Source organism: Platichthys flesus, chromosome 16 (genome assembly GCF_949316205.1).
Source record: "Platichthys flesus chromosome 16, fPlaFle2.1, whole genome shotgun sequence".
Taxonomy (NCBI): domain Eukaryota; kingdom Metazoa; phylum Chordata; class Actinopteri; order Pleuronectiformes; family Pleuronectidae; genus Platichthys; species Platichthys flesus.
The window spans coordinates 2,939,212-2,952,485 of record NC_084960.1 but is presented as its reverse complement, the minus strand read 5'-3'; the positions used below and the strand labels follow the sequence as shown (position 1 = coordinate 2,952,485).

Below are 13,274 nucleotides of genomic sequence, written 5' to 3'. Positions count from 1 at the left end.
CAGTCGCCTTCGAGGAGAAGCTACGAGGCTCCTTCTCACTCGCTGCTGCGCAAGTCAGAAGGAACCGGCTCAGTCAGAGGCCGTGATGCTCACAGTGTGTCCCCATCGAGGAAAAGACATGATGTGTCTGAGCAACACTCACTGAGGAAAACCCAAACCAGCAGCTCCCTGAAACACAGCAGCCGCAGCTCCTCTCCCGCGGGGAGGGGCAGCAGTGACCCGCCAGGCTACTCAGTCCTCAGATGTGCCACTAATGGAGACTCCAGTCGCTCTCTGCAGAGGAAAAACACTCACACTGACTCAAGGTCTGACTCCAAGCACTCCCCGCGCTCCTGGCGGGATTCCACCCACTCCCCCCGCAGCTCCTCGTTGTCTCGTGGTGCTTCACCCTCCAGACCGACCACGAATGGCAGCAGAGCGGCTTTCGTCACCTTGGAGGAGGAACCGAGGAGCCCGAGCAGCATCAGATCTGTGGTTGGTAGACACGTCCACGAGGAGCGCTCCCTCTCACCGGGTGACAAGAGGAGCTCGCACCGCGGCCGCAGCCCTTCTCCTGCACCTCACATTCAAATGAGGAGGCACACCTCCTCCCAGAGCTCCATGGAGTCCTCTGAGTCCGGCCCGCTGTCGGGGGGCTCCACAGGCCGGAACAGGGAGGAGTACGCCATGTTGGCTGACCTGCCGAAGGTGAAGAGGATCCATGAGAGGGAGGAGACAGGGCGCATCGGGAACCAGCAGCCGTCCCGGAGACAGGAGCTCTTCAAACCAGCCAGGTGAGACTTAAACCACAAAGAAACACTTAACATCACAAGTCCTACATCTGATGTTGTAGATCACAAACACCTCAGTGTCTTCTGCACCTTCAGATCAGATGAGTTTGACCACACACACACTGATAACCTGTCTGTGCTGTTCCAGTCACTCCCTGAGCAAACACCCGTCCAGAGAGTGGGACGATGCAGTGGACACGGACAGAGACTGGCACTACGCTGGCAGTGGACATCTGTCCCGGGCTCACTCCTCCACCTCGCTGCAGGTAGGGTCGGTCAAAGGAACTTCTAAAAGGCCGAATTTCGTTTTTCTCTTCAACACAATTCAACACAATCTCTTATTGAGGTAAACACAAAAAGACACATTTCTAGGACAGCTTTACATTTAGTAAACAAGACTGGTTCTTGGTGGAGCACAAACCTGCACTGATGTCTTATAAAGAAGATTTAAATGTAGATTTGATGCATCCATGAAAGGCTAGAACAGCTGTCACCTTCTATGTTACGTGTAGGTGTTCACATCCGATTGGACAGTTAAGCCTAGAGTATTGATTCCTAAATCACATTATGTCCTCACGTCTTGTCCCTGGTGAATTAAGAGTAGGTGTCTCTCTGTCTGGAGCCTCTGAGTTAGGTATGAACGTCCCTGATCGAAGACGCTACAGTGTCCTGTTGGTCCTTTATCTAGAACCTGATCTTGGTTCTGCCCAGAGAGGTTTTGAGTAATCTTGCTTACAAACAAACAAGCAACAAACAAACAGGGGTGATAAAAACACTTTTCTCTTAACAATAAATAAGGATTTCTGAGAACTCCGAGCACAGAGGGACACGATAGAGAAACTGTCACGATGTGTATAAAAGGACTTTAAATCTGGATTAATCTCTTTCTCCTCCTGTACAATATGATATATTACTGCTCTGTGGTTTTCACCTGCCTAATTAATCACATCTTCCACGTTCCAAACGCTAGATTTCTGCAAATCTCCGTATAGGACTTGTTATTATCTCCATATTTAACGGCCGGCTGTTCTTCTGCAGAGGTCGGGCAGCCCCACAGCAGACGAGGGCGGCTCTTGGAGAGGAAGTCATCCCCACAGATCGGAGCACATGCAGGTATGTGGTGGTGCCGCCCGTCCGCTCACAGCTAATCTCTCTCTGTACGAACATGTGGAGACGACCTCTCCCACTGCGCCACACTTGGAATGAACAGTAGATTCTTCTCTTATCGCTAATGTTTGTGGTAAAAACCATAAACCTGCCTACACACGGTTTATTGTGCCCGTTTGAATATGTGCTGACGTTCTGTTACATATTTACCCGACAGCTGTTGGCTGCTTATCCAGTGTTCACACAACTTCTGTCAATAATCTGCTGCCACACTATCTCCACACTAGGGTCTTGGTGCTTGTTGTGTGTCTGTCGACTTCACCTACACCCTGCAGGCGTTTCATAAGGCCCAGCTTTGTCAGTTGTGGTGTGCTGGGGCATGTGTTGAAATTCCTGAACTGAAACCAATAGCTACCAAGAGAGGGTTTCGAACGGGGGGTTGCCACTTTGTATGCAAGCCCAAATATATTCAGTTGAGTGACATATAGCTTGTGGATGTGTTATGTGTGTGTTTGTAAAGTACAGGGAGAGATGGCTGCTCCTCTGGGAAAGAAGGAAGGTGTAACACCACCTCCTGCTGACTCCACACGCTCATGCGTCTTTTTGTTGTTGTGATAATCCATTGTCTGTAATCTGGATTATAATATTCCTCGTGTGGCAGGAGGGTTTCCAGTCTGCTTGGTTTACCTGGAGACCTTTTTTTTTGTTGTGATAATTTATTATAAATCGAATAAATCCAGATGAAATCTTCCTTGTGTGGCACAAAGTACAGAAATAGCTCCACAGGTCCTTGTCGTGGTCATTATGAGAGTTTTGGTGTCTGGACAGAAGGAAGCACATACTACTTTTTAGTTATAATAATATGAATTAGAATATGAAACCCTCCCTCGTGGACCAGGGGCCCTCGGGTGCCTCCTCTCGGCCGCTGGAGGAGCTCGGGCCCCGGGTTGGAGGCTTCATGTTCTGCCCTGATCCTCCGCACGGATCCGCCCAGGAAGTGGAACCAGCAGCAGCGGAGGCGCAGCCAGGTCCCACGTAACGTTCCGTTCACCGAGAGAGAGAAAGTGGAGGAAGCCCCGCGTCCCGCACTCTTATCTCCGGGGGGATTCACGCACTTTGAAGCGTTGGTTCAGGAGCTGGAGGAGATTTGCGCCATGGAGCTGTAGCGCGGGTTTGAATGGCGGCGGCGGCTCCTCTGATTCACGACACTGCGACAAAGTAACGTTAGTAAAAGAGACGGAACCGCAGAGAGGAAGAGGAAGAGGAGGAGAAGAAGAAGAAGGTGGATTTAGTTTGTGTTAACGCTGTTTCCCTTTGTGCTCGAACCCTCTGGATCCTGTCACCATGACGGTAAGACCACTTCCACCTCCGGAGCACACACAGCTTTTCCTGTCTGTCACTTCTTCCTGAACTCAACACATCTCTGATCAGAGCTGAAGAGAGGAAAGCTCGATATTCATATTTCATATCGAGAGATGTGTCGATTACTATCCTGATAAATGTCAAGTTGTTGTTTAATGATCACAATAAACTTGATTATACAGGTTTGGGCCAAATGTAAAACGTTCTGCCAAAAAAGTTCATATCAGTAATTATCAGGAGAAGTGTCACATTTTTCTTTCTATTAAGTTTAACAACTTTTGTTCCTGAGTGAAAGTTGTGGTTCTTAACTCTTCTTAATGAGCAGAGAACGACAAACACTTTAATTAATAATAAAGTACATGGATTTATCTATCGTTCTATTGATCTATATCTACAATATTCTGTGCTACAACTGTTGATATGAACATCAAACATTTAGGTGAGAATCAATATATGAAATAGAAAAGCAGCAAAAATCAAAATGACATATGGACTTAAAGCATATCATAATCAAACTACAGATATCTGGAGTTCCAGTAGAAGTAAATGTTGAAGGTTGATTAGTTGTATTTAAACTGAAGATATAGATTCTATATCTAAGAATTAAACTAGTGGTTATAGTGAGACAGAAGATGTTGGTATCTTTACGTCTTTGGATGTGTTTCTCATTCTCTGCCTATAACCTAAGGAGGTGACGTTTCTTGTTTATTATATTCTTTCACCGAGCTTCAGCAGAACCGCCTCCAAATTACAGCGAGGTTAAAGCTGAGTTATTTTCCCTGTGGTGTGTGTCTGTGTGTACCCAGCGCACTTAAGATATGTTAGATATGTTGTGTGTGTTTCTTGTGCTGGTTTCCAGGTGTGTTGCAGTGTGTGATCTGTTGACCTTGTTTTGTTTACAGTAGCAGGAAGTGTTATTAGCCACAAGCTTGTGTGATTCAATTGTCGGAGCCAGCTGTTTGCACACAGACACACACAAAGGAGAGACAATACACTGCAACTGGTTTCATAACACAACATATGAGGATATCTGGTTCACTGCACGGCTGGTTCTCTGGAGCTGTGAACACAAAGTATCATCAGGTTCACTCCTGCTCTCGCTCTGCTGAACCAAACAGAAGTACACACGCTGTACTCGACCTGAAGGATGAGTACTTCACCAGACAATACTCCTCTATACTCGGGAGGGGGGGCAGGAAGAGTGGACACTTTCTGGCCACTGATCTGAGAGCGTGTAACAAGAAGACGCTCTGTTACGTTCTTCTGGTTCTTCTGAACAGATCCAGTCATTCTGTCTCTCTGCCTCCCCCCCCCTCCCCTGACCTTGCTCATGGGCATGTATGGACTAGATGAGTTGAATTTATGATGACGTCTGGCACATTGCAACACGCTGCGGCGGTTCATTCCCACAAAACACGTACACAGGGAGGAAAAACAAGGAGGGAAGATGTAGTCAGTGGTGATGAATCTTTTTAAATTCTCTATTTATCTTCTCCGGCTCTCTGAAGAAACCTTTCTATTTTACCTATAATCAACACCCGGTGATGCAGCCTGTGTTTGTGTGTCTGGAAACCCAGCCATGTGTGTGTTTCCTTTTAACAATGCCACATCGTTTGTTTGAGTCGAGTGGGAAATTAAATTGGATTTAGCGATTCTTAACCTGGTGTTGCTCAATAATTCCCTTTTCACAGTCTGTTGCCAGTCATCAGACCTTAAAACGAGTCAGATTAAAGAGGCTCAGCGGCGTAGGTGAACTGGATTACACAGAGTCTCACTGGGTGGAGCTGTGGTTTTACGAGAACACAACTCCAGCCGGGGAACAGAGTGTAAATACAGAGCGAGGGTGTTCGGCGATGACAGAACGAGCCGAGGAACTGTATCAAGAGCTCAAACAAAGAGGGAGCCGGACTGAAACCTGAGATGAGGACGAACAAGCAGTTGCAACACTGGGAAACTGAGGTGATGGGAATGAGAAAGACCCGGGGGAGATGAGATGACAAATGCAGGGAGAGATTTAACAGTGAGGTATGTGAATGCCAATGGAGCAGAGATAAGAAAAGTCAGGTATGTATGTATGGAGAGGGAGAGGGAGAGGGGGGGGGGTCCTAATCTAAATCTGGGATCGCAGCATCTTGAGGAACCTCGCGCGTGTTTTCCTCTTTCTGTCATTGAGTCTGAAGCACAAGAAGAAACACCAGGCTCCCAGAGACGTGTGTTAAAGCATCATCACCTCACAGCTGCAGCAACAGACATGTCACAATGTGTGCAGCAGTGTCGAGTTGTGTAGACACCGGTTTGCACATCACTTCACTGAGGATGTGCTGCCTCTATACTCTTTCTTCAGATACGTGTTGCTTGTTCTTCACAGTCTCACTTGTTTCCTGTTGCTCTTGCACCTCGTATGCGTCGTTATTTGCAGCCACTTCTCTTTTTCGTGAATCTTGGGTGTTGCAGTGCAGCAGAACAGCATCTTGGAGGAAACGTTATGTTGTTGAGATACTTTCAGTATCTCTGCCTTAAGTTTAGAGACTGACGTTTGCTGCTTAGTGTATGTTGTGGTTTTAAAAGTCGTCTTTTATGAGCAGAGAACGACAAACACTTGATGATACATAGATAGATGAATAGATGTACTTTATGATCCAGAATTGGGAAATAATTGTGTTACATCAGCATGTCAAGAGAGAGGTAGAGAGGTAGCAATGAAACAATTAAGAAGAAATTAAATAAATAAAATGGCTCAAAATAGAACGTAATAAACATAAACTGTTATAAAAACTACACATACTCCTTAAGGATACACAATGAAGTACTAAAATCTATAATATTGCCCCAAGAAACATACAGCCACACACAAAGTGTATAAAGTATAGATTTAAACATTTTCTGGTTCCAGTATTGACTAAACCCTTTTCAACATGTGTTTTAAGAAAGTGAGTTGAAGCTTGTATGTGGTAGAACAAGTCAGATGTATTAAATCTGCCATCAAACCTGTGCTGGTGCAGCCATTAACCTCCTGAGGCACAGGCGTATATGAGCCGTACAGATAATGACCTTGATGTAAACACATGTCTGTCCTTCAGGTTGAGTTGCATTTTTTGTGAAACGTTAGAATGTGGGTCAGTGAACGTGACGCTGTGTTCCTCTCTGCCTCGCAGCCGGATCTCCTGAACTTCAAAAAGGGATGGATGTCGAAGCTGGACGACAGTGGAGAGGTAAAGCACCTCCACTTCTCCTACTCTCCTTGCTTCCTTCTCACCTCAATCCCTCCTTCCTAGTGAAACCGGTGGTGTGACGGATGATAGAGGCAGATTATCAGTCTCCCTGTGTCACTGTTATTTAATAAAATCTAATCTTAACACCACCCTGCTGTTAAATTCTCAAATTTCCATTGTGGTATTGTTTAGATGGTTTTCATATTCAGACCTAAATGTTGAAGATCCCAGTTCAGTCTTGGATTAATTGATATCTTGTGTGTTTAGTGGAAGAAGCACTGGTTTGTTCTGACGGACGCTGGCCTGAAGTACTACAGAGACGCCAGTGCAGAGGAGGTTTGTCTTTCCTCATTCTTTTGTGTTGTTTTTTGAAAATGTAGATGTTTTAAAAAATATCCTCATACTGGTATTTAGTAAAAGATGAGCTTGTCAGATCACAAACCGGCTCTTTGTATGATTTGGTGACAATGAGAAGGTGTGAACACGTATCCTGTTTCTGTGTTTCTGTGCAGAAAGATGATATGGACGGAGAGATTGACCTGAAATCCTGTGTGAAGGTGTCAGAGTTTGATGTGGAGAAGAACTACGGCTTTCAGATACAGGTTAATATCTCTGTGATCTCTTTTTCTTTTTGTCTTCTCTCGCCACACCCACGCTGTCCCTGCCTCTCGGTGTCTCCTCCACCTGACTGTGTGTCCGTCCCTCTCGATTCTCCTTTATCGTCTCCATCTCATCCTTTGCTTCTCATTAACCCGTTTCCTCTCTTGCTCTCCAGACGAGGGAGGCCGTGGTCACGCTGTCCGCCATGACGGCTGGGATCAGGCGGAACTGGATCGAGGTTTTAAAGAAGTGCATACGACCCAGCAGCTCCCCGGACCTCACACAGTAATTACCAGATTATACAGACTACAATAAGGAAATGTTTGTTCACTGACCCCTGATGCTCTTACTGCTAATACGTTACTTTAATGATAGGAAATTACGTAATTTCCTATTTACAGCTGATTATAATGAGTTATAATAAAGTTTAATGGAGGCTCAGGCGCATCTGTAGCAGAGTTGATGCATTTTTAAAAGAAGGCGCAGCAATGTGGATGTAGCCTCAGTGAAAGGAAGTGAAAAAATGATATAGTTATGAAAAGAGATCACAAATAACATCCTAGGTATGTGTGATTTGGTTGAAGAGATAGTTTAGAGATGCAGTAGTTTGGAGGAATTTGACTGTTTTTCCAACTTCCCCATAGTCATTAAACTAATAAGAGCCTTAGACCTTTTTTATATGTATTCGCTGCAGTATGAAGTTTTGTCAAACAGCGATATGAGGCCATCTTGGCTCAATTGAAAAATTCTGTGGCCTCAAAAAGCATAATGACGCTATAGAGATCCTGGAATTTATCAAAACTTGGCGAGTAACCTGAGGGAGACTCTGAAAACACCTTCTCTCTTTCATATCAGAGTTCAACTCCCAGTCTCAAGGAAGCAGCATCCAAGAAAGATGTCCGCCTTTATTCTTCCCCGTTTGTTTAGAAGTGTTTGCTCACACTCTGTATTTTTACACCGGTTGTTGTTGCATTCCTTCGATTAGCTCATTTCAGCTCAGCCTTGGATAAACACGGGCAGATAAGAGGCTCTGCTGCTCACATGCAGCTGCTGTATACTTTGGCAGATGCAGATGAGTCAAAGTCCCGTTCCCAGCTCAGAGTGACAGTCAACACAGTGCGCTCTGTTCTCACAGGATCTCCAGCTGGGCCTTGAGAGCCTAGATGGACTCATTTGTGATGCACTTATGATTTGGGGTTGATCAGTTAATTCCTTATAGGATTGTAAAACATTATTATAATTTATATATTAATCTTTATTCATTTATTTGTCTGAAAACATCTCCAGATTACCTGACAGCAGCAGCGACAAGGAGAACTCCCACTCGCGCTTCCTCGTGTCCTCCCGTCGGCCGTCTTCACGCCACGCCAACGATCAGCTGGACGTTCCCTCCTCCGCGCCTCAGCGTAGGTTCGACTACGTGGAGCTGTCGCCCGTCCCCGCCTCCTCCAGCCCTCTCCCAGCCAGTCAGAGAGAGGCAGGCGAGGGGCAGGGCAGGGAGAGCCAATGGCAGGAGGAGAGGAACACGAGCAGCCAATGGGAGGCCGTGCTGTCCAGGAAGGGCACGGGCGTGGGATCGAACCAAAGGCTACGCATGGAGGACGACATCGAGAGAAAGTGGGCGGAGTTTGAACGATTGCCGCTAAAAGAGATGAGCGCGCTACCGCCAATGGGATCACGGCCCTCGGGCCAGTCAGCCAATGAGGCGCTGCAGAGGGAGGTAGTGCGTGGAGATGATTTTCCAATTTGCAAGTTAGATAAAAATGCAAATTAAAACTTTCATCTGTTCGGGATGAAGTAAACATTTCCTGTTTCGGTCTTTTAACACTCGAGTCCCTATTTTCTGACTTTTCTTCTTCAGCAGTGTTTTCCATTTGACATATCGGGCAGTGAAACATTAAAGAAGAACAAATACCTTCATGGTCGATCCTGCTGAAGTCCTCTGTGCTTTGTGTGTTTTGTTGTGCATCTTGGTTTGAATCTGTGTTTGCAGACCGTGGCACTGAGGTTGTGTAGTGATGACATGCGGGTTGATAAATGTACCGGCTCCTGTGGCTCAGTGGGCTTTACCTCCGTCCTCGTCTTTCCTCAGGTGGCGTCACTGAGGCAGCAGCTGGAGCAACTACAACGTGGAGGTAGAGGAGGAGGAGGAGGAGGAAGAGGTGGAGGAGTGGATGTGCGGGGCGGCTGCGGCCCAGACGCCCCATGTGGCCGCAGCCTGGCGGCCATGGAGCGTGCTCACCGACAGGCGCTGGAGGAGCTGCAGCGGCAACACGAGCGTCAGATCAAGGAGCTGGAGACGGAGAAGGAGAAGCTGCTGCTGGAGGGGAATCAGGACACGGCCCGAGGTCAGAGAACATGTCAGGACCCAGATAGTTGTTAGAACACACAGGTTACAAAGTGTTCTCACTCCATTTCGCTCAGTTTGTCTCGATTTCCTTTTAACCACGTCTGTTCTCAGTCAAAAAACAAAGTGCTGTGATGAAGAGATCATGTAGAAGTTGTGTCACTCCCGTGTGTGTGTTTGTGTTATAGTGATGGAGGCTTTGAAGAAGAAACACAAAGAGGAGCTGGACAGAGAAGTGGAGCGAGTGAAGAGGCTAGGCAGCGGAGTATACGATTCCCAGACTCTACGAGTTCATCAACAGTAAGTGACATCCAATCAGCTTCGAACACTGGGATAGAGGCGTGTGATTGGTCAGAACAAACCTGGTGGCTCGCTGCAGTAAAGGTCGTGAATCCCACCTCCTCCGTGTTAGCAGATGGGACATGGACCATTATGAGTACTCTTTTTGGTAGTTATCGTTCTGATGTTTGCCACAAGAAACACATTTAACTGTTTGTTGGCACGATATAGAATCCACCAAAAAACAGTCTCATCTCTTGAAATAAACTAACATTATCATTGAATTCAATATTTCGATTTATTAACAGTAATACAAACGTATAAAGAGCTGCCCTGTGGAAGCTTTAATTCTTTATATGCCTTGCAGTATAAGTTCTGGAGCCCTCATTCTCCAGCAGTGCAGCTCGACACTGGTCATTTATGTGAATGGCTCTGTTGTGCTTTTAAGTCGGAGCTGGTTTGGCCACAAAATGGTTTTACTCAGTGAAATAAAAGGTTGAATCAAGTCTACCCAGGGCTCCTCGTCTCGGTGTGGCCATCACCACAGCGGCGGCTGGGTCCTGCGAGGCACTTGAGGAATGTAGGAGAATTTGGTCATGGATTAGTTTTCCTTTGTGAGCTCCACAAGGCCTCTGACACAACGCTGTCACCGACGCTGCTACTGGAACCTGCATTTTAGGGCTTACCCGTGTTGCCTACTCTGCGTTTTATGCTCTTTATTTTTAGCAGCTTGAATGCTCTTCCTTATTTTTGTGGTTATTGGTCATGAGCAGTAAAGAGGTTTTTAAAACCGCAGAAGCAAATAGTTTCCTGATGAAAAGGGAAAACGCAGTCATACTTTCTCGATGGCGTTGTTCAATGTGATTCATGCAATATAAAGATATGAAATACTAGATACAAAAAGGAAGTGTAGAGAAGGATCTTGTCTATTTAACACATGTTGATTTCTATGATTCCTCTCAGCAGCTTAATGAGCTGTGCTGCTGTGTTTGGTGCAGGGCAGAAACCCAGTCCCTTCAGAGGGAGCTGGCCGGACTCTCCGAGCGCTACTCTCAGAAGTGTCTGGAGCTGAATCGAGCGGAACAGAGCAGCGCCGAGAGAGAGCGAGAGATCAGCCGCAAGGAGAGAGACATGGAGCAGCTGAGGAAAGAGAACCTGGTGAGTCGGGGGGAAACAAACTCAAGTGAACAGGACAGGACGGAACTCCTCATAATCTCCTGACGCTCTGTGGAGGGGCTGCATGTGAGAGAGCAAATGTCCGAATGAGAGGCTTCTGCTCCATCTGTAAATCAAAATGATTTCCTCTGCAGGACTTGAAGGCCCGATTGACCGAGGAGATGAGCCGTGTACGATCCACCATCAAAGATCCGGACAGATCGAAGGACAATAAAGACGGGACGTCCTGTGAACTCGAGGTAAAAGCTTCTGTTCTCTAAACTCGGATGTGAAACCAGACGAGGAAGGAAAACATTCTGTAGCTTTCTGAGGTGACACATCTGTCATGGCTGCAAACAGATGTGAAAATCTATTACAATGATAATCATAAGGATTTGAGTTAATGAAATATGTTGTGTGTGTTGTTTTTCTCCCAGGTTCTTCTCCGGGTGAAAGAAAACGAGATAAATTACCTACAGAAGGAGATTACTTGTTTAAGGAATGAACTGCAGTTTCTCAACACGGTAATATGTCTGTGTGTGTGTGTGTGGGGGGGTTGGGGGCTGAAGTCCCTGCAGCAGATTGAGGAACTGACTCCCGTCTGTCACCCTCTGCTCCTCAGGAGAAACGTCTGGCCTGTGAACGCTACACGGAGGTGCACGAGGAGCTGAGTGGCGTGAAGGGCCGGAGCGAGCGGGAGATCCAGAGTCTGAAGGAGCACTTGAGGCTGGCGATGGCTGCTCTGCAGGAGGGACAGAAGCTGGGCAACAGCCTGGACCATTGAGGACCTGCTGCTGGTACCAACGCTCCGGCAGATAGAGCGACAGGTGGGGATGGATGTGGAAGAAGCTTTGAAATGGAACATAATGTCTCATTCAGGGAATTTGATGAGCAGGTGTTTTAAACTACCTGACAGATTAACACGTCACTTGGTGGAAGGATGAATTATGGGTCAGGAAAGAACCCACTAAATGTGTATTGCCACTTGTCGGTGATCAGTTCAAGCCGTATAGATAAAGAATGGATGTTTAGCAGACTGAGTGTGTGCCATTTAGTGCAGATGCTATTAAGAAAAACTGGATCTAGTGAATTTAAATGTGCTTTCATAAGGGGGCTGATGGGCCTTGGTGGAGGTTTTCCCTCTGCTTAGTGTCTTCTAGTTTAAATTTGTATTTCCTTGTTGTTAAAAGTCCCCTCTACACATTTTCCTCTGTTTGACGTGTGTCTGCAGGTGACTGAAACAAAGAGGAGAGGGAGGAGCAGAGGAGACGACTGTTGGATTTGTACAGTTCCAGCTGTGATGACGTTGCCTTAGTTTTCAATCATTCTGCCAACGAGCAGCATGAATAGCTATTAGCTGGTTTAATTACACTGGGCCACACATGATATATAAAACTGCACTTTTCATTTTTTTTTTATTGGAGCTTCTGTGAGTGAAAGCGTGTATGAGTTAGCATTCTGTCTTGAAACTGGGACGTTTGTCGAGTGGCATGTTTTATCTTTTTTTAATGAGGTGTTGTAGATAAAGACTTGATGCTGCGTCAGCTTTTTGTTGGATAAACGTCTCGTTGCCACTGTGTCTCCTGCCCGAGGCCACAGGAGTCAGCACAGTCACAGAAGAGCTGCTGTCAGATCAGCTTTCTGTCGTACAGCTTCTCATTCAGAGGAAACCGCCCTCGTTTCTTTACAGACGGGAGCTTATCATGTGGTTGTATTATTTTTCTATCTTGCGGCATTGAGAACAAAACTTGGGATCAATACAGGACGAGACGGCAAACTTTTCCACTTCCTGGCAAGCTGAATAGGAAGTTGTTCCACTTGTGTATAATCCTATCCAGGATCAGCTTTCTCTGGGGAAGCTTGTGAGAGCTGTTGAATGAATGTTGTCCCACATCACACACGTCTCCACCTGCGTGTTGAGACCTCGGCCGAGACGCTTCCAGGTTCCCCCTGATCGTTGTTGGAGTTCCTCCGGCACAACGAGCGACAGGTGTTGCATTGATGAGCCAATTTTATCCTTTTTTTTTTTATGGACAGTATGTATTGTGATAAAATTACTTATCTACCTGCCTTTTGAAAACTTTTTTCATATTTAATGTACCGAAGAGCCTGTATCTGTCTTTGTAAATTATACACATTTTTGCAATCAATAATAAAAGTTCAACATGAAACACTTTGATTGTTTGTGCAGCATCAGCTCTTCCAGATGTTCCTGACATGTTGTATTAACTTTGATATGAGGTCACCGTGACCTTTGACCTGTGACCACTAAAATCGAACCAGTTTATCTTTGAGTCAAAGTGATGACTGGCTCGAAACTAGAAGAAATTCACTGCTCACTCTTGATGAGCAGCAGTGACTCATTATCTAAATATAACTGTGAACACATTTTAGATTCTAGTAACTCTAGTCTTAGTAAGTCAGACAGACGTTGATTAATGG

At 46.0% G+C, this 13,274-nt stretch overlaps 1 protein-coding gene across 2 annotated transcripts; it reads left to right on the top strand.

Moving 5' to 3' along the window:
- Positions 1 to 2,844: 2,844 nt before the first annotated feature.
- Positions 2,845 to 13,011, top strand: triobpb (TRIO and F-actin binding protein b). Of its 2 annotated transcripts, none has more exons than XM_062407748.1 (13): positions 2,845 to 3,227; positions 6,395 to 6,451; positions 6,719 to 6,787; positions 6,964 to 7,053; positions 7,227 to 7,336; positions 8,339 to 8,771; positions 9,144 to 9,399; positions 9,587 to 9,698; positions 10,676 to 10,835; positions 10,988 to 11,092; positions 11,270 to 11,356; positions 11,455 to 11,659; positions 12,064 to 13,011. In XM_062407748.1, the coding sequence occupies exons 1-12, from the start codon at positions 3,222 to 3,224 to the stop codon at positions 11,614 to 11,616; spliced, it is 1,647 nt and encodes a 548-aa protein (XP_062263732.1). In that variant the 5' UTR covers positions 2,845 to 3,221; the 3' UTR covers positions 11,617 to 11,659; positions 12,064 to 13,011. The 2 variants fall into 2 exon arrangements, with proteins under 2 accessions (XP_062263732.1, XP_062263731.1); XM_062407747.1 differs by lacking the exon at positions 2,845 to 3,227 and adding an exon at positions 5,031 to 5,198.
- Positions 13,012 to 13,274: the final 263 nt, after the last annotated feature.